We start from the raw sequence: 22,013 nt of genomic DNA on the forward strand, positions 1-22,013 counted from the left end.
TTTGAGTTTTGACTGAGGTGTTATGATGTTATTATTACGATGACTATGTGTATTATGCTGTTGCGGTATGTTTATGATCAATAAGCTGATGCTATATGAGTTATTTGAGTATGCTACGTATCTGTTATCATAAAATATTGAAGAAGTGTCGACGAATAAGGTAAGGAATAATGAGTAGTGGTTAGGGACTCACTCTGGTTTGTGAAACAGGTTGTTGGAAACCAAGAATCGTACTTTAAGAGTTATGAAATGTATGTAAATGCGTGAATGTATTACAATGCCGACGAAAACTTTTTGGACACTGTTATATCAATAGGATTTTGTTTCTACAGATTTGTAACGCAAATTCTTGACCTGTGAAATATTTTTATACGAGACTGCCACTGTAGCGGAAACTGTTGTGGTAAATATTTCGGTAAGAAAGGTAAGTGACCTTGACGTAATGCGTCTTGAGCGGCCACCTGTGCCAGCCACCTGGAGAAACAGCCATTAGGTGAAAAAAAAGAGGCCATTAACCTCGCTATTGACATTCCTTTGTAGAAAACATCGCAAATACGACACGCTCATTACTTGGAAACATATTATTACTCGTATTTTGTGCTACTTACTGAAATGCTTATGAATTGATGGGAAATATTCGTACAACTGCACACCTGATTAGGACAAGTGTCTTTCTACGAGAGTTGAGAGAATTTCTACTAACTTATGAAATGTCACATGACTATTGAATGATATTTTTATGCTTTGCTTTTCATAGTTGCTTATTTCATTTGATATCTAGTTTCCAGCTGTGTTGCAGCATTGCTTTTATAAAATAAAATGCATTTGCTAATGTGAACACTTTCTGTCAACAGATCTATTAAATAATAATTTTGTAATCCACATTCTTAAAAAAAAGGAGCTCTTGGAATGGAAAGAACAATAAGAAGGGACTAATAACAGTAACTGCATATATAATTTTCTTTTTGAGTACTTGGTAATTTTTGTAGAATTAGTTTTTGTGGTGCACCACTTTAATTACTGACATTAAGATGTGAATAGACATTTCCCTTGTCTGCATTGTTATCTTTAGTGTAATATTTTTTTTCTGCTTGAGCTTTGTCATGTTTAGATATAAGCTGCTGTTTGCCAGGCATAGTGTTACTGAATTTGACTTTGTGTATTCTGCTAAGCCACTTTCCTACTGATTTATTTTTCTTGTTTGCTGCTCATTGCCTTATATTAGTCGTAATATTGCAATTGTTTGCCAATGTCCATTTTTTTGTCATTGCTGTTTGTGTTAATTGTTTTGTGCTGCTGCATTGCCTCGCCCCTTAGTTTAGCATCTGAGCTCAGTAGATTTAAGTTAGCTTAAGATGGGGTAGGTTATATGCGAGAATGAGTTGTGAAAAATTGGAAGAAATGCATTGAGAAGTTATATGAAAACGTTTTGGGCCAAAATGAGTATTGTACAATGAGCCATAATTATTTTGAAAGAAATATGGTTGGAATACAAAAAGGAGGTATAGATAGGACTCTTTGGGAATAATGATGAATGAAGGGAGATCTCCAAGAACAAAAAAAGGTTTTGTTCGCAAAATTCTGCAGTACCAAATGTTATATTGAAAACAAACCCTGTCCTTTCCCCCTGTGTTATTCTGCTATGTGTTTGTGTACTCTTGTAAATTTGTGTTTTTACTGTTGTAGAGTTTTTCAAATACTATGTTACTTTCTTTGTAAAGATGTTTAGTCATTATTTATTCTGTTTTGTTTTAATGATCATGTGTGAAATTAATGTTTCAAGAACTATTCTCATTATTTCATTTATTTACTTATGTCATAATTCCTGTAAACACTGATGTATATGTTTATTTCTATTCTTTTGTAAAGCCTGCATTACCGCAAATGTTATCTGTCTTGTTATGTTCTCTAATGATGTATTTTGCACCTTTGTTATTGTATTCTTATGTTATAAAATTGTAATTGATACCAGTTCATCATATTATTGACTTGTAAGTTACATTTCACTGCACATGTTTCTGTTGGTCATAGTATATGGACAATATGTGAGAAGTAGGGACTGTTAGTGTTTGCACGTGTGTTAATAATTCAGCAAGGGACTGGATAACAGCATTGCTGGTTCTAAGGACAATTCCAAAAACTTTGTGAGTGCACAAGTGGTGGTTATGGACTTGCTATATTATCCGCAAGACTCTTCAATGGTGATTGTGCACCTGCACAGTCACAACAGATGGCTGCTGGCCATCTCTACAAGGACTGCAGTGGGTCTGCACCTCTGGTGGCCCACCAGTACCGTAATCTCTACAAGGACTACAGTGGGTCTGCATCTTTGATGACCCACCAGTACCATTATTTCTACAAGGACTGCAGTGGGTCTGCGCCTCTGGTGGCCCACCAATACCGTAATCTCTACCAGGACTACAGTGGGTCTGCTCTGTGATGACCTACCAAACGATATTCTTCAAAACTTCGATTGACTCCGCTGCGGGTTTGCTCTGTTGTGGCCCATTACCTGTCAGCATGTCAAGAGTCAGCACTGTCTTTCCGTTGGAAGGACAACACTACTTCTTCAAGACTGCATGGAAATCCACTACTTCTGTGTGCAATTTCTTTTACTAATGAGACTTCGTAAAAAAAAAAAAACTGTAATTACTATTATGATGAATGATCAGGACTATCTTTATGGACTGTGAGAAAATTTTAGCTTTTGACCAACATTGTATCAATAAGTGTGTGCTTTTGATTTCTTTGTTATTGCAATTACGATTATGAAAAATTTTAACAAATATGTATTGCCCAGTGCCCAAAACAATTTGTAAAATTTTTTGTGGGGAGCATGGCGGCTATGTAAGTAGGCTGTTTAGGTTTTTTTTATTGGTAACGCCACCTCTGTATGAAAATCACTGGCTGTGCTGTGTGCAGTCTGTGGCTGCTTTGCATTGTTGTAATACTCGCCATTGTAGTGTTAGGCAGCTGGCTGTGAACAGCGCGTAGCGTTGCGCAGTTGGAGGTGAGCCGCCAGCAGTGGTGGATGTGGGGAGAGAGATGGCGGAGTTTTGTAATTTGTCATGAACTGCTATATATATTATGACTATTAAGGTAAATACAGTGTTTGTTCTCTATTAATATCTTTCATTTGCTAACTATCCCTATCAGTAGTTAGTGCCTTCCGTAGTTTGAATCTTTTATTTAGCTGGCAGTAGTGGCGCTCGCTGTATTGCAGTAGTTCGAGTAATGAAGATTTTTGTGAGGTAAGTGATTTGTGAAAGGTATAGTTTAATGTTACTCAGAGCCATTCTTTTGCAGGGATCTTTGATAGTCAGATTGCGTTGCGCTAAAAAATATTGTGTGTCAGTTTAAGCACAATCTTGTACAATTATTTAAAGGGGACGTTTCATGTTTATTGCTAGCGCGTAATTGTAGAGAAAATCTCCTTTGTAGTTGCAGTCTTTCATTGTTGTACAGTAAAACAGTTGTGGCATGCATGTAGATTTGCACCAAGTATTTCGCAGCTGCAATTAACTAGATATTATTTTCAGTGTTATGTTAATGTGTTCTCTTATTTTTGCTCTTCAAATTGTGTTTTTCTGTGTTGTCGTGTGAAATACTGTGACAATAATGGCGTGTGAAAAACGTAATACTAGGCTCCAAAGTAAACTGAGAAATGACAGTGAAAACGAAAGCAGTGTGTTAGCGCCACCGAGTAATGAATTAACTGATGTTCAAAGTAGTAATTTGGTAATTGTGCATAGGGAAATGGAGCGGGCGGCAAATAATGGCGTGGACAGGGAAACAATTAGTGAAGAGGGAAGCATTATCGATCGATCGGTCGGCAACAGCTCGCCTCAGGAATCGGGAATGACAGGACACAATTTTGCAAATACTGTAGACTTAGGTTTTTGGTCCTCACCGTTTTCTCAAATGAGTCAAGACACATTTTCTGCTTGTCAAAATGTGAATGTTGCCGGTGAAAATGCACTGCCAAAAAGCTTAGAGAAACAGATTCCAGACACTAATACATTGTTATTACAATTAATGCAACAAATGAGACAAAAGCTTGAAAAGTTAGACACAATGGAACAAAATCAGAGACAAACACAGCAACAGTTAGACACAATGGAACAAAATCAGAGTCAAACACAGCAAAAGCTACAAAAGTTAGACAGAATGGAACAAAATCTTCAAAAGTTAGACACAATGGAACAACACCAGAGACAAACACAGCAACAGTTAGACACAATGGAACAAAATCTTCAAAAGTTAGACACAGTGGAACAAAATCTTAAAAAGTTAGACTCATTGGAACAAACTCTTGAACAAACACGTGAAGATTTAACTACTGAGTTACATAACATTGAATCGAAATGTCAAAAAGTCTGTAATGACGTAAAAACACAGATTTGTGAGCATTTCCAACCTATTTTTTCGCGTTATGAAACTGCATTACAGAATCACGAAGCAGCCATAAAAGAACTGCAGACTATTGTTCATGAAAATCACGACACCTTGCAAGCTAAAATTGACTCAGTTGCATCTACCGATACGGTTATGCAACTTACAAAAACTCAGGAAAACTTAAAGGACACAGTAGATACCATTTCAACACAAATGGACACTCTGAAACTTGGTTCAGAAAAACATACAGAGGAAATAATTTCACTATCGGATAAAGTAGCCGAACTTTCAGATCAGTTCACTAACTTATCTACAAAGGTAGATGATAATCTGAATGACACAAAACCGGTAGTCTTTAATGAGACAGAAGAGTGCGAACAAATTAGGAAACTGAAACAAAATCTGAATCAAATTAATACGCAACACCAAAGAGAAATCCGGGAAGTACAAGATCAGCTGACACAGGTAATACAAGAATTACGTATTTCAGAGGACACTCGCGCCCCAACACGGGAAGAGGGACTTAGAAATACGGAACACCCACAAGATAATAACACAGGACACTTCGGAAATTATGAAAGAAATTGGCAAGGTGCACCGAATTTTGAGATGGAACCGCCGACACGACGTAACAATGACAGATATGCTACTCGCCGACACGATGATTTTGACTATAAGCTGTTTATTACTACACGTAAATTCAAAACATTTAAGAATTCTGCCAACGACATTCATCCACAAGCGTGGCTCCATCAATTCTCTCATTGTTTTCCTCCCAACTTGTCATTGGAGCACAGGTTAGAATTTATGTGTGGCTACTTGGAGAATGAACCAGCTGTAAGAATGCGATCGGTCATTCACGATTGTCACAGTGAAGGAGATTTTTATCATGCCTTCCTCTCAGCATATTGGTCTCAAGCTACACAAGACCGAGTAAAACATAGCATCATAATGATGAAACATTTCGAACAATCTGAATTTTCGTCTTGTGAAATATTTTGAAGACATGTTGCACAAGAATCAGTACCTGTCAAACCCATACAGCCCCTCAGAACTCATCCGTATTTGCTTAATCAAACTGCCTGAACATTTACGACATATTATTTTGGCAGGACGTTGCAAAGACGACATTGAAGCTTTTCAGGGACTGTTACAAGAACTGGAAATTGACACTGACAATCGGGGAACGCGGAAACAGGAGCACAACAATTACAGATCACATCCGTCACAATTCCGCGATAACAGAAATAATATACGACAAGGCTATTCTTTCAACGTAAATCGTGACCGAAACAGACACCACCCGTATGACAACCGTTGGCAGAGTAGTAATAATTACAGGGAAAGATCACCTCTCCGCGGTAATGACTATCACAGAGACAATCAGAGAAACAGACAATATGGGAACCAAAACAATTATTACTACGGGAGACAGAATAACTTTAGACGCAACGGTCCAGCGCGCAGTTACGATTCAGGGAGAAATTCTCCACCACGTGACCGACAAGAAAGAAACTATGGAATCTATCGACATGACGACAGACGATATGATCGTAACGACAGACCTGAATTGCATCAGAACTGGCGGGATTCAAACAGAGCTGGGCCCTCTCGGCAAGGCGAATTTGTAGAAGTTAGGTTTCCTAATCCCAGTAACGACGCGCGCCAACAAAGAGACAATAGGCAATGACTCATACCGCTGGCAGCCACAAAACGTACTTATGAAACTGACGACGCAGCTGCCGTAGCTAGTAATTACGTAAAAATGGAAGACATTAGGGACATCTTACTCCAGGAACACGACATAAAACATAACAACATTGCATATCCTGTGATTCACATTACTGTAAATGACATAAAATTTACGGCAGTACTTGACTCTGGCAGTCCCATTTCAGTAATTAGTGAAGCAGCTTTTAGCAAATGCAACAAATCGAACGATTGCCCTCACTTCCGTTACGTAAGATTAAATTACAAGGTGCAAGCTTTGGAAAAAGTGTAGATGTACGCCAACAAACCAATTTAGAATTCTTTTGCCAAAGCTACAGCTTCTCTATGAACTTTCTTATTGTTCCATTATTGTCGACGGAAATTATATTGGGAGTAGACTTTTTGAATGAATACAAAGCAATCTTAAACTTTCACGATGCTGAAATAAGTTTAGAGAAGGAAGGTAAGTCAATAGCTTTGAAATTTGAAGATTGGCTCTCAAACCATGACAAGGAAATTAATCGGCTTTACCTTCTGTTAGACAACAGTTCGGAATTTTCTACGGAACTAGACACTAACAATCACTCTGCAAGTACTGACAGGGATGATATCTACGACATATTTGATACTAATGAGTTAATTCAGAATAAAATTCAAACAATTGAGAATTGTAATGACACTGATAGGCAGGACCTTTTTGAGATTTTACAAGCACATTCCACATTTTTTACTCACAAAACAGGAACAATCAAGGGATTTCAATACCAATTTCGTGTTCGTGAGCATACTAAATTTTGTGTTAGACCATACGTAATTCCAGCACATTATAGGGACCGTGTTAGAACAGAAATACAATCTATGCTTGACGAGGGCATTATTGAGCCTGCAGTAAGCTCATACAACAATCCGTTACATGTTGTTGAGAAGAAAAATGGATCGATCAGACTTGTCTTAGATTCGAGACAAATCAATACTATCATTATTCCTGAAACAGACAGGCCGCAAACGTTGGAAGAACTTCTTCAAAATTTTAATGGCGTACAAGTGTTGTCTTCTATTGATCTCAGATCCAGCTTTTATCAGATCGAACTTCATCCAGAATGTAGAAAATACACAGCTTTCCTTTGTTTCGGCGTTTGTTATCAGTTTCGGAAACTTCCTTTTGGTTTGAACATTTCTTCGGCAGCATTCATTCGCGGGCTAAATTCCATATTACCTGAGTTCTTAAAACGTCACATCACCTTATATGTAGACGATATTCTGATAGCAGAAGCCTCATGGAAACAACACAATCGCATCCTCAACAGCGTGTTACATATTTTTGCAGAATCTGGAATTACAGTTAACTTGGAAAAGTCTGAATTCGGTAGGTCAAAGTTGAGGTTTTTGGGACATATTATTTCTTCTGAAGGCATTCAGCCGGATCCTGAAAAGTTAGAAGCAATCAGAGCCATTCCAGTTCCATCCACAAAAAAACAAGTCCGCAGTTTTGTAGGTCTCGTAAATTTTTACCGTCGTTTTCTGAATATGCAAATTCTTGTTACACCAAAACTTTGTTCTCTCACTGGAAAAAACACTATTTGGAACTGGGACGAAGAAGCACAGTTGGAATTCAATTCTTTGAAAGAATCGCTTCTTAACGCGCGAATACTAGCTCATCCAGATCTGTCACAAGATTTCTGCCTTAGCACGGATTCTTCTAAAGTCGGACTTGGTGCCCATTTATTTCAAGAAGCCATAGAAAATGACACTACTCTTCAGAAAACCATTGCTTTTGCTAGCCGAGTGCTAACAAAATCTGAAAAAAATTATTCCGTTACTGAATTAGAAGCTTTAGCTATCGTTTGGGCATTTAACAAATCCCGTTTCTTTCTTTCTGGTAAGCACGTAAAAGTATACAGTGATCATCGTGCATTACAATTTCTTATGTCTTCAAAATTAAATCATGACAGGTTAAAACGTTGGGCATTGTTTCTGCAAGAATTCCGCTTCACAATAGTCTACATTCCCGGCAAGGAGAACATTTTTGCGGACGCACTGTCACGCGCACCAGCTGGGCTTGAGAAAAGTAACACAGAAGGCAAACTCGAGAAAAATTTCAGTATTCTTTACATTCAGAAAGTATTCCTTCTAAATTAAAAGAATTTGCTGCTGTTGATCTGTTGGGACCGCTTGTCAGAACATCTAATGGATTTTCGTACGTTCTAGTCGCTGTTGAACTTACTTCAAAATTTGTTTCTTTCACTCCGTTACGTAAAGCCACTGGACGGTCTGTATCCAACGCCTTTGTTAAAAATTTCTTACGTGAAGTTGGACACGTTAGTAAAGTCATTTCAGATAACGGACCGCAATTCAGATCTGCTGTTTGGTCACGCATGCTTCACAACCATAAAATCAAACCTGTTTTTATTTCATTGTACTCACCACATTGTAACCCCTCCGAATTGATTATGAAAGAAATCAATAAGCTTTGCAGACTTTATTGTCACAGAAAGAATCAGCATTGGGACAGATATTTACACTTATTTCAAAACGTTCTGAATGAAATGCCTCATGATTCCACTGCTTTACCACCTACTCTTGTACTAAAGAATGAAGAACCACCGAACAGAATCAGAGAGCTTGTACCTTTCCCGAATACACGTAAACGTCGACACAAAGGCATAATTGATTTGGCTCTTAAAAATATAAAATCTGCAGCAGACAAAAGGAGAAAACTACACGGTAAAGCAAATGCAAAGAAATTGTATATTGGTCAGAAAGTTCTCATTAAAGCTCATTCATTGTCACATAAGAAGAAACACTTGAGTCACAAATTCTTTCTAGTTTACAATGGACCTTACAGAATCCGACGTATACCACATGATAATTGCGTTGAAGTTGAAACTCTGCGTACTAGGAAGAGTAAAGGTTTACACCACATTTCACATGTAAAACCGTTTATTGAAAGATAATCTGCTTTTTAAACTTTGTCTTTGCCATAAAACTTTTCACTTCACATTTCTAGTATGCATTGTCAGACTTAGAAACTGTTACCATGCAACAATGTTTGAAGTTAAATATCCAGTCAAGAACCAAGAGAACTTATTTCAACAGAAATTACGAATGCATTGTTATAGTGAACAGACGACACAGTGTTGTTACTTGTACATTCTTGCTTGTTAGTTACACGATTACGTAACGACTATCAGGCTTACATACTTCGAACATGTACTGGTACTGCTAATGAGATTTTAATGCAACATTTTGGTTTACTTGAAAATACATTATGGATTCAAAGTGCTTTCTGAGAGATACCAGATGACACAGTGGTTAGTTTATTTGACAACTACACGACTATATCACGACGCTACTAATGTGTGACACAATTTACATTGTTGCTTTTGCGGTGTATCTGTTTTATATTTGCACAATTTTTCTGAATTCTTCTGGAAAGTAAAACATGTTTTAGTAGTAACTTTTGTGGTATAGCAATAATGAGACAGCCTTTTCCGTAGCACAACGATACGTTACAGCACAGTACTTTCTTCATCACGGAAATAAGCATAATAACTAAGATATCTATACTCAAAGCATTTCACTTTTGTTTATCATGAGGTAAGTACATTGACTTCTGCAGAACTTAGCTTTCGGAGGACGATAACTACGAGACTTCCACAGAGATTATCTTACAACATGACACACAGTTTAGCGCTACAGTACATGTATTTGAGTGATTAATTTCGCACTTAAAACATTTATTTTTTTAAGTTATTTGAAGTGCAATGATACAAGGGTTTTCCGTGATACATTTCATTCCATTGCTGTAATCTGTAACACCTGATGGTATAATTACATTAATCCTCAGGGGGGTACACGCTTACTTTGTGTATCATGTGTTTGGCAAGCACAAGGAGCCCTAGCTAATATGGTATTTGCTTATACAACTTTACACATCGGTACCATATTTCTCTAACACAGAATTACACAGCTATCTGATTATTTACCTGAGAGAGACAAACATTTATTTTACTACATCAGTGACAGATGTTTGCGTAATTACACCGTTGTATAACTTCACACTTACAAAATTGTATTTTGTCTGTACTTTGTGAACTGTTCATATTTTTTCGGATCCATTGTGATATTATGAGAGCTTTGATTGATATATTTGGTATGGGATCACGATTTTTAAAGTACGTTTGAGGCAGATGACACTTTTAACATGAGCAGAGAATTTTTTTTTAGATTTTGAAATTATTGGAGGAAGCTACGACGTTTTTGAGTTTTGACTGAGGTGTTATGATGTTATTATTACGATGACTATGTGTATTATGCTGTTGCGGTATGTTTATGATCAATAAGCTGATGCTATATGAGTTATTTGAGTATGCTACGTATCTGTTATCATAAAATATTGAAGAAGTGTCGACGAATAAGGTAAGGAATAATGAGTAGTGGTTAGGGACTCACTCTGGTTTGTGAAACAGGTTGTTGGAAACCAAGAATCGTACTTTAAGAGTTATGAAATGTATGTAAATGCGTGAATGTATTACAATGCCGACGAAAACTTTTTGGACACTGTTATATCAATAGGATTTTGTTTCTACAGATTTGTAACGCAAATTCTTGACCTGTGAAATATTTTTATACGAGACTGCCACTGTAGCGGAAACTGTTGTGGTAAATATTTCGGTAAGAAAGGTAAGTGACCTTGACGTAATGCGTCTTGAGCGGCCACCTGTGCCAGCCACCTGGAGAAACAGCCATTAGGTGAAAAAAAAGAGGCCATTAACCTCGCTATTGACATTCCTTTGTAGAAAACATCGCAAATACGACACGCTCATTACTTGGAAACATATTATTACTCGTATTTTGTGCTACTTACTGAAATGCTTATGAATTGATGGGAAATATTCGTACAACTGCACACCTGATTAGGACAAGTGTCTTTCTACGAGAGTTGAGAGAATTTCTACTAACTTATGAAATGTCACATGACTATTGAATGATATTTTTATGCTTTGCTTTTCATAGTTGCTTATTTCATTTGATATCTAGTTTCCAGCTGTGTTGCAGCATTGCTTTTATAAAATAAAATGCATTTGCTAATGTGAACACTTTCTGTCAACAGATCTATTAAATAATAATTTTGTAATCCACATTCTTAAAAAAAAGGAGCTCTTGGAATGGAAAGAACAATAAGAAGGGACTAATAACAGTAACTGCATATATAATTTTCTTTTTGAGTACTTGGTAATTTTTGTAGAATTAGTTTTTGTGGTGCACCACTTTAATTACTGACATTAAGATGTGAATAGACATTTCCCTTGTCTGCATTGTTATCTTTAGTGTAATATTTTTTTTCTGCTTGAGCTTTGTCATGTTTAGATATAAGCTGCTGTTTGCCAGGCATAGTGTTACTGAATTTGACTTTGTGTATTCTGCTAAGCCACTTTCCTACTGATTTATTTTTCTTGTTTGCTGCTCATTGCCTTATATTAGTCGTAATATTGCAATTGTTTGCCAATGTCCATTTTTTTGTCATTGCTGTTTGTGTTAATTGTTTTGTGCTGCTGCATTGCCTCGCCCCTTAGTTTAGCATCTGAGCTCAGTAGATTTAAGTTAGCTTAAGATGGGGTAGGTTATATGCGAGAATGAGTTGTGAAAAATTGGAAGAAATGCATTGAGAAGTTATATGAAAACGTTTTGGGCCAAAATGAGTATTGTACAATGAGCCATAATTATTTTGAAAGAAATATGGTTGGAATACAAAAAGGAGGTATAGATAGGACTCTTTGGGAATAATGATGAATGAAGGGAGATCTCCAAGAACAAAAAAAGGTTTTGTTCGCAAAATTCTGCAGTACCAAATGTTATATTGAAAACAAACCCTGTCCTTTCCCCCTGTGTTATTCTGCTATGTGTTTGTGTACTCTTGTAAATTTGTGTTTTTACTGTTGTAGAGTTTTTCAAATACTATGTTACTTTCTTTGTAAAGATGTTTAGTCATTATTTATTCTGTTTTGTTTTAATGATCATGTGTGAAATTAATGTTTCAAGAACTATTCTCATTATTTCATTTATTTACTTATGTCATAATTCCTGTAAACACTGATGTATATGTTTATTTCTATTCTTTTGTAAAGCCTGCATTACCGCAAATGTTATCTGTCTTGTTATGTTCTCTAATGATGTATTTTGCACCTTTGTTATTGTATTCTTATGTTATAAAATTGTAATTGATACCAGTTCATCATATTATTGACTTGTAAGTTACATTTCACTGCACATGTTTCTGTTGGTCATAGTATATGGACAATATGTGAGAAGTAGGGACTGTTAGTGTTTGCACGTGTGTTAATAATTCAGCAAGGGACTGGATAACAGCATTGCTGGTTCTAAGGACAATTCCAAAAACTTTGTGAGTGCACAAGTGGTGGTTATGGACTTGCTATATTATCCGCAAGACTCTTCAATGGTGATTGTGCACCTGCACAGTCACAACAGATGGCTGCTGGCCATCTCTACAAGGACTGCAGTGGGTCTGCACCTCTGGTGGCCCACCAGTACCGTAATCTCTACAAGGACTACAGTGGGTCTGCATCTTTGATGACCCACCAGTACCATTATTTCTACAAGGACTGCAGTGGGTCTGCGCCTCTGGTGGCCCACCAATACCGTAATCTCTACCAGGACTACAGTGGGTCTGCTCTGTGATGACCTACCAAACGATATTCTTCAAAACTTCGATTGACTCCGCTGCGGGTTTGCTCTGTTGTGGCCCATTACCTGTCAGCATGTCAAGAGTCAGCACTGTCTTTCCGTTGGAAGGACAACACTACTTCTTCAAGACTGCATGGAAATCCACTACTTCTGTGTGCAATTTCTTTTACTAATGAGACTTCGTAAAAAAAAAAAAAACTGTAATTACTATTATGATGAATGATCAGGACTATCTTTATGGACTGTGAGAAAATTTTAGCTTTTGACCAACATTGTATCAATAAGTGTGTGCTTTTGATTTCTTTGTTATTGCAATTACGATTATGAAAAATTTTAACAAATATGTATTGCCCAGTGCCCAAAACAATTTGTAAAATTTTTTGTGGGGAGCATGGCGGCTATGTAAGTAGGCTGTTTAGGTTTTTTTTATTGGTAACGCCACCTCTGTATGAAAATCACTGGCTGTGCTGTGTGCAGTCTGTGGCTGCTTTGCATTGTTGTAATACTCGCCATTGTAGTGTTAGGCAGCTGGCTGTGAACAGCGCGTAGCGTTGCGCAGTTGGAGGTGAGCCGCCAGCAGTGGTGGATGTGGGGAGAGAGATGGCGGAGTTTTGTAATTTGTCATGAACTGCTATATATATTATGACTATTAAGGTAAATACAGTGTTTGTTCTCTATTAATATCTTTCATTTGCTAACTATCCCTATCAGTAGTTAGTGCCTTCCGTAGTTTGAATCTTTTATTTAGCTGGCAGTAGTGGCGCTCGCTGTATTGCAGTAGTTCGAGTAATGAAGATTTTTGTGAGGTAAGTGATTTGTGAAAGGTATAGTTTAATGTTACTCAGAGCCATTCTTTTGCAGGGATCTTTGATAGTCAGATTGCGTTGCGCTAAAAAATATTGTGTGTCAGTTTAAGCACAGTCATGTATAAATTGTTCTAAGGGGACGTTTCACAACATCTACAAACTATCAGCGATGAATTCTCGCTAACGGTTGCGAGCCAGCCAGTCGTGAAGAAGGTTGAGTCGGTGGCCCAGAGATGGTGGTCAGAGCATGTTTTCCACCAGGTATACCTCGCTTTACAAAATTATTTCGCACTATACTAACAGGCCAATGCCACGCCAGGGTGTCTGGTTGCGGACGACTCCGAATGCTGAGTCGCCATTATCTCCCCCCCCCCCCCCCCGCAGCAGCCCCAGAGCTCCGTCATGAATAGCATTGGGGCTAATCGCATATTAAGGCATTGAACCAGCAGAGTACCTGCTGGCCCGGCATTATACTGACAATTATCGCGCGTGCCACTCGTGCTGTGACTGCTCCCTCAACCAGACGTCCTCAGTAATACGTTATTCACTACAACAACACCCTGACCACTCATCATAGAGGTTTACATCTATTTCATTGGGTAGTTTCAGGGAGCTATTTGGCTGCTGGTCGTGGACACCGTCTCCACCTTCCCATATGTGGCACACATGCTGTACTCTACCACCCCTGCCACCATATGTGGCCTTGAGAGGATATTCGCCATCGAGGGGGCACACTGCAGCCTGCTGTCGAACAACTGGCGCAAATTTATGTCGATTCACTTCCAGGGCTCCTATTGCTGTAATTGCATCAACCGTGTGACCGCCGCTTCTACAACACAGAAGCTGAGCAGCTGATGGCAACTAGTTGAGGAAGACCTTACTGCCTTGTTGCCATCGTTGAGCAATGACGCCTTCCATAGTTTCCTCACAACGCATACGTCCACCTCAGTTAATAGGGTCAGTTCGTTCGAAAACCTGCATGGGTGCACCCGGTCAGACTTCCTGCGTCCCATGCAGCTTCTCTATTCTATTTACAGTCTCGCCCGCATGCAGGGTGTCTGTTTTTGGGTAAGGGGATCAAGGTCTGGGAACCTGTAGACGAAGAACTGCTCTCTTCCTCCGGGGGCCAATGAGATATACGGGCTCTGCAACGAACTTGTGACGTTACACTAGTCGGCTTGTCCGCCACACTTTGCGAACGCTCGGCTCCGTACAGGACCTATGGGAACTAAATACGTAATTAAAAAGATACCCACTAAAGGTCTCAATTTTGTCGTGTACTATCGAGAAATTACATACATTTAAAGCGCAGTCAAGAATTATTAAACTCATTTGAAATATAACTTCCTGGCATATTAAAACTGTGTGCCGGACCGAAACTCGAATTCGGGACCTTTGCCTTTCGCGGGCAAGTGCTCTACCATCTGAGCTATCCAAGCACGACTCACGACCCGTCCTCACAGCTTCAATTCTACCAGTACCTCGTCTCCTACCTTCCAAACTTCACAGAAGCTCTTCTGCGAACCTTTCTTCCAGGAGTGATAGTTCTGGAGGTCTGCTCGTCTCCTACCTTCCAAATTTCACAAAAGCTCTTCTGCGAACCTGGAGGACGCCATGGTTTAATCAACATACAGTCTTGCTGTTTCAGCAGTATAAGCAGAAAATTTTGTATATGTCTGTCGTATGTCTAATGGAAATAGTTTCTAGAATAGTCCTGAATCGATAGATGAGCTGTAGATCTGCACCTGCTATTTCTGCTGATGTTTAAGAGTCTGCAAAAAATCTTCTTTTGGTATTTCCAATTTCCATCGTTGCTGTTTCCATAGACTTGCTTGGGAACATCTACAATTAATCCCAATCGATTTCTAAACATTTCTTATGTGACTTTTTTCTGTCTTGAACAACTTCCTTTTTCTATTTTGAACGGATTTCTTGATGTCTATTTTATAGAAAAAATGCAACGAAAATTCAAAAAATCTGCTTCTGAAGAGCTTCTGTATTTGTTACTTTGGTTTTTGACAAGTCATTGGAGTCTTTTGAGGTAGCTTTGCAAATGTAGCATCTAATTATCGATGGAACCTCTGTTACTACAATACAGACCTCTGCATCTACCACAGCCAGTAGCAATGTGTGTTTTGTGGGTAAATTACCCTCTAACCTTGGAATTTTTGTTTCTTGTAAGCTTCAATTTGTCTGTTGATATAACCAATTTCTTCATTAGTAACTTCAGCTATTTCATAAGTAAATCTAATTGTTACTGGTCTGCAATAGAGAGGAGACGATGGTGTCTGATTTTTCCAAACATTTAGGTCTATATTAATGCGACTACAAGTTGGTGAGTCAGTGAAAATGAATGACATATGTTCGCATTATAATCATGATCGTTTACAAAATTTTGTTTAAATAGAATTTTCTATGTACCATTACAACCTCAATTATACATAAGTTCGAATGCATTTACGTCATCATTTGGAAGATAACTTAAAACCTCTTCCAAATATAACAATCGCTCACATGTATGATTAAGCAAGGCCTGAAGTTGAAGCTCCGCACATGTGGCAGTCACGTGATGTGGTTCAGTCACAAGGTAGCACTGCTTTTTAGCTTCTTGAAAGACATTTTAACAGGGACAGACCTTCTTATTAGCTGCTCGGATTATTTCGTATTGTTCCCTTGTCAGCACGGTTCCACAAAAACTGACAACGTTTGAATACGTGAAAGTCGCTTATTTGCTTGTAAGTCTCTACGACTCCGATCTAATGCTTGTTTGAATTTAGCTCCTCGTGTAGGAAATCAAGTAGTATATTTAACCACGTTGGAACCGTCAACATTTCCAGTCCTCTGAGCTTCATATGACTGGCATATGTTAATTATGTGGTACCAAAATTGTTTCTCAATAGCTGTGTATTGAGCTTTTTGCTGCGTTCGCTTAACTCTGCGAACGACTTTGACGGCCTACCAACTCGAGTAAGTAACATGTAATTTTAATGATACTTTGCAGCCAATCATCGTTATTTTTAAGAAGGTTCTCCCAACTTCGTGTGAAGCGAGCCATCTTTTCTTTAAATGTAACTTTGTATAAGACAATTTATGTTTAAAACCTTTCTTTTCTTCATAAGGGAAGATGGGATCTCATAGTACATAATTTTCTATGAAGTCTAATCTATTTCCAAACTCTTTTCCTGAACACCACTTCGCCGGCCGCGGTGGTCTAGCGGTTCTAGGTGCTCAGTCCGGAACCGCGCGACTGCTACGGTCGCAGGTTCGAATCCTGCCTCGGGCATGGATGTGTGTGATGTTCTTAGGTTAGTTAGGTTTAAGTAGTTCTAAGTTCTAGGGGACTGATGACCAGAGATGTTAAGTCCCATAGTGCTCAGAGCCATTTGGACCATTTTTTGAACACCACTTCAGAAGGTCATAGAGGCCTTTCCTTGTCATAATTTTAACTTCCTAAAAACTTAGGATGAAAAAATGCTTTCAGAATTCATTTAGCAGATGACTTTTTTTATAGCTGAGAATTCCTAAATGTAAAACATTCGTACAAAATCAAAATGAAGTATTCAGCAGGTACTTTTTTTAAATTTACAATAGAGGAATGGTTTTTCTATCACACTGTGTTAAGAAACATGCATGGAAACACCATGAAGTATAATAAAAATAATGAATAGTAACAGAAGTAGTGAATAAAATGAATGAAAACAATAAATTCCAAATAACGGTACATACCCGAATCTTCGGAATCCATATTGCTTTCCACCTCACTTCAAGCAAAAACACACTTTAAAGCAGCCACAAACCAGGTGACTTCAGGCCAGTAGAGAAGCTTCAGATGGACTAGCTCTGCCGTGTATCAATGGACAATAAGCAAACATCACACCGGCTCAGCAGAGCCCCATCTCTCAGACTGTTGTAGGAAGTTATGCATTCCGGGAATTACTCGGATTTGAAGAGTGGACTTTTGGCCAGCTTTTAGGGCAAAATACCCTTATGTGGGGAGGAAGAGTTGTGAGATGCACTTAGTGGCAGGTATGGCGCATTCGCCCCAGAGCTGCTAGGTCGACGCACCTGGCAGGTATCCTTGCCGCCCTTCATGTCGCCGGCGCACAGCATGGAGTCCCCGCGGATGCCGTCCCTCAGCTTGCGACTGCCCCTGTCGGCGCTAAAGGCGGCCTCGCAGTCGGCGTACGAGATGAACGGCAGCCGCACCTTCAGCAGGTCTTTACTCGTCGTCTTGCTGGCTGCAGGAAACACCAAGGAAATGGTTAGTGCTCAAAGCATGACTTTGAAAGTCTTACTTTCTTTTGCTGTACGGCGTACTAACATCTGAAGTAGCTTCCACTTACGGAAATCTTGGTCGTTCGTGGTAAGTAATTTTTTGTTTTAATTGTTATTATTTACTGCTTCTTTTCAAATACAGCTTCTTATCCTGATAGCTACAATGGCTATGCAACCCTCATTCACCTCCTGAGAAAAGACCGTGAAGTACCTGGAAACGTGGTCGGACATCAAAGTAACTTTGTACTTTTTCTCGGGCATGCAGCCGCGCAAATAAAATTTCCTTCGCTGATATTTCGGCCGCGTATCGTCCGGATGGCACATTAGGACATGCCGTATATCGGAAACCAACGCACACAAATCTATATCTTCATGTCAGTAGCTGCCATCACCCTTCACATACCATAGGTATTCTTAAGACCTTAGTGCATCGGGCGCACTGTATATCCGATAAAGACAATTTGCAAGAAGAGCTCACATACCTCAAGAGCATTTTTAAATCGAACGGATTTTCTCCGCAACAAATTCGTAGAGCATTCGATGCAAAACCTAAAAAGCAGGTCTGTGATTGGGAAGAAGATAGCAATTCCTTCAGATCTAGTGCATTTTTGCCCTATGTGGGTGCTCTTTCCTCGAAGATAGGCCGTATTCTTGAGAAACACTGTATTAAGGTGATCTTCCGGCCCCCCACGAAGATAGCAGCTTTACTCGGCTCTGTGAAGGACGGTTACAGCTTTGTAAAGCGGGTATGTATCAGATTCCTTGCGGAAATTGTGAGAAGTCGTACATAGGTCAAACAACAAGCACCGTTCATGAGAGGTGTGTGGAGCATTGAAGATACACACGCTTATTACAGCCAGACAAGTCAGCCGTGGCCGAACATTGTATTGATACAGGTAATTCCATGAATCACAGTGACGTGAAGATTTTAACATCCACCTCTTCTTTTTGGGAATCTGTCTTCAAGGAAGCTATAGAAACAGATTAGCTAACAATTTAATAAATAGAGATAATGGTTTTAATTTGGACAGAGCATGGAATCCGACTCTTGGGGTAATTAAACTGCAGAGAAGTCGTCATCGTGTCACCGCCGCCGGTCATACATCGATTAGCGAATCGAATGTCTGTACGCCTTCGCCACAAGCGGCGCATGTGTAAGCGTATGTCTCTGTCGCCGACAAGCATCTGTGACCCGCATGCACAGTACCGCCGCGGTGGAGCATACAAGGCTGCGCTTGGCATCTTGTCGTCAGTCCTGTGACTCAGTCTGAGGATGGCCGGACGATACGCGGCCGAAATATCAGTGGAGGAAATTTTATTTGCGCAGCTGCATGCCCGAAATTTAATGGATTATTCATTATGCCGCGAGAAGTTGAAAATGCTCAACTTTGTACAAGTCCACACTACGGACGTCTATGTAAATGACTAGAACTGTAATGTTCTGTGTCAGTGTGAACGGTCAGCAGAGTGCATTAGCGTCTTTCACGTTTAGTCTTCTTACTAGGCCAGGTAGGTGAACTGAGTCAGATGTTGGCGATCACTGTGAAGGACACGAAGATACCACGTGTTCGTGTGAGACAGCTTTATCAGCACCTGACGCGCGTTTGAGAGGGGTCTCACAGATGCCCCACCGATTTGTGTGGCATTCAGATGGGAAAGTGGACCAACGTTGAACGGCATGGGAACGTGTGTGCAGACGTACTCGGCGTCAAGGTTTCAATCGACCACGTCTGACCACCACAATTGGGGATCGCCGTATTGTACATCAAGCACATTGTAACTCCTTCACATCTGCGAGTACCATCCGAGAAAAAGCAACGGTGCTCCGGCAATATTCTGTGTCTTACCGCGTCATGGTCAGAGACCAGCAGGAGCCAGACAAGGGAATAGCCATCGCACGCGTAGGCTGGAGTTTGCACCAGAACACAACTGGCTGCGTATGTAGCGGTGCCGTCACTGGGAAGCACTGACTGCTGGTGAATGACGTGGCATTCCGTTCAGCAGTCAATCGCTGTTCTGCAATATGCAGGACGACTATCGCCGGCAAGTTTGGCGGAGACATGGGGAGAGATCCAGGAAATCCGGTGCTTGGAGAGGGATGGCTGGTAGTGACTGAGGGAACCCTGATGGCACAATGGTACGTCACGGATATGCTGCGTCCACTTGTGTTACCTCTCATGCGACAGTATCGTGTTGCCATTTTTCAACATGACAATGCTCGCCTATACACGGCACGTCTTTCCATGAACGGTATGCGCGATGTTCATTTACTCCTGTGGTTAGCAATTTTCCCAGATCTGTCACCGATAAACACGAGTGGGATCATCTCGGACGTCAACTTCTATCCAGTGACGGTATCAAGGATGTCAAGGAGCTGTTAGAACAGTGATGGCTCATCTTGCCCTTGGAGAGCATACGATGGCTTTATGACACGATTTCCAACCGAACATGTGAATGCATCTAGACCAAATGGACGTGCAACTTTCTACTGTTACGTGGGCTCATACTGCCAAATACTTCGTAAGTATGACTCGATTTTATAATCACTGCAACAACACCACATACCCTCGCAACCTGTCAAGTTTCAGTCAGTGTTTTCCTCCCCTTTTGGGTGATTCACTTTTTTGTTCAGGCAGTCTATTTGAGAATAAAAATATACTTGTCATAATTATTACTACCTGCTCCCCACAGGTCCTACAGAAACAAAAGAAAGAAAAACAATTACGCTTTCTACCACTACGAAGCTAAGCACGCCGAAAAAAAATTACATCTAAGAGACATCTCGCTGATACCTTATAACACTAAGTATAGCCCTGAAAAATGACCTCAATTCAGCTAAATTGACCACAGCATTTTTCAGGTTTGCCATTGATGAATAGCTACCGTAGACCTATCAAATTGGGGAATTCTGACTGCTGCGTTTCACTCAGTGTTCCACAAATGGGTCCGGACATTTTCTATGGGATTAAGATCGAAAGATTCAGCAGGTCAGTCGAGATGCACGAGGCTACTTGAGTGCTCCTCAAAACACGAACTTTTGCTCGAAGCCCAGTGACACGGCTAGTGTCATCTTGGACGGTGGGGATGTCCACACCTCAACCACGCCTCTGTTTTTTTAAACTAATACATCGAGGACAGATAGCTGGTCCACCATTTCAGGTTTAATTGAGAATTTTATGCTTGGCAAATATAACACGTGTCTTTTTCCGTTCCATGTGTCCACAGAAAAGCGTGTCGTCCTCGTGTCAATAGTATCTCTACTTAAAGATGCTCCTTGCATAGATTCGCCACAGCAGTGATAAAAGGGCTACCGATCACCACGACATGGTAACACGTCGGCGAACGGTGGATGAGTCTTACATTCTATTGCTAGGATTCTGTTGATGCAAGCTCGTAAACCTTCTACGAGTCTGTTGTCGTAAAACAAGAGACGAAAGTAGGTTCAGTTTGACTAGGGACCGACTCTGAACGTTTGGTAATTGACAACAGTTACTGACTTATCTTTTAGAATTTGACTCAGAAAATAAAGCAGATGATTGGGCCAGTAAGCCACTTACGATGCACTCCGATGAAGAAGTTTAACAGGTAACAGAAAATAAACAAAAACACTTACCCAAACAACATTTTTCGTTTTATTTTATTTTTTTATTTCTTACATGTGAGCCATGTCTCTAAGCACTTTCATCCCACCCACCTCATTAATCGAACTCTCTACTCTGCAAGTAAAGGCATCTGCACACAGGCGATTTCACTTAGTCACAAAACTGTTCTGCTGCTAGTCTGAAACTCGTCTGCCATTCACCTCGACTTCTTTCATTGGTACATTAACATAAAGCTATCCTGTCTCACCCAAAGAGACATACACATAAATATACTTATACAGCTCTTTGCTCTAGCAGGTAGCAATACGTGTGGGATGTCTCACAGGAGGCTCTTTGGTTTGTGGCGGCCTCGAGAATTCACTTGGAACTCGGCATGGTGCGAGTCACAGATACTCTTATGTCGTGCCTTGTTTCTGCCCTGCCACGCGGTTGTCGCTTGCTGTTACACTACATGTTGCTACAAATCTGCTGGCTGAATACTCAAATGCTACTGCCCTAAGCAACGCGTTGCAAATATAAT

General features: G+C 39.8%; 1 protein-coding gene across 1 annotated transcript in view; it reads right to left on the minus strand.

Annotated features, from left to right (window-relative positions):
- LOC126255659 (serine protease snake-like) overlaps window positions 1–22,013 on the minus strand; it is a 234,674-nt gene that overhangs the window by 26,819 nt on the left and 185,842 nt on the right. The window contains exon 5 of the mRNA XM_049955419.1: window positions 17,682–17,884. Coding sequence (XP_049811376.1) covers window positions 17,682–17,884 — 203 coding nt within the window. The remainder of the gene's footprint in view (window positions 1–17,681; window positions 17,885–22,013) is intronic.

The sequence above is a fragment of the Schistocerca nitens genome, chromosome 1, assembly GCF_023898315.1.
Source record: "Schistocerca nitens isolate TAMUIC-IGC-003100 chromosome 1, iqSchNite1.1, whole genome shotgun sequence".
Taxonomy (NCBI): domain Eukaryota; kingdom Metazoa; phylum Arthropoda; class Insecta; order Orthoptera; family Acrididae; genus Schistocerca; species Schistocerca nitens.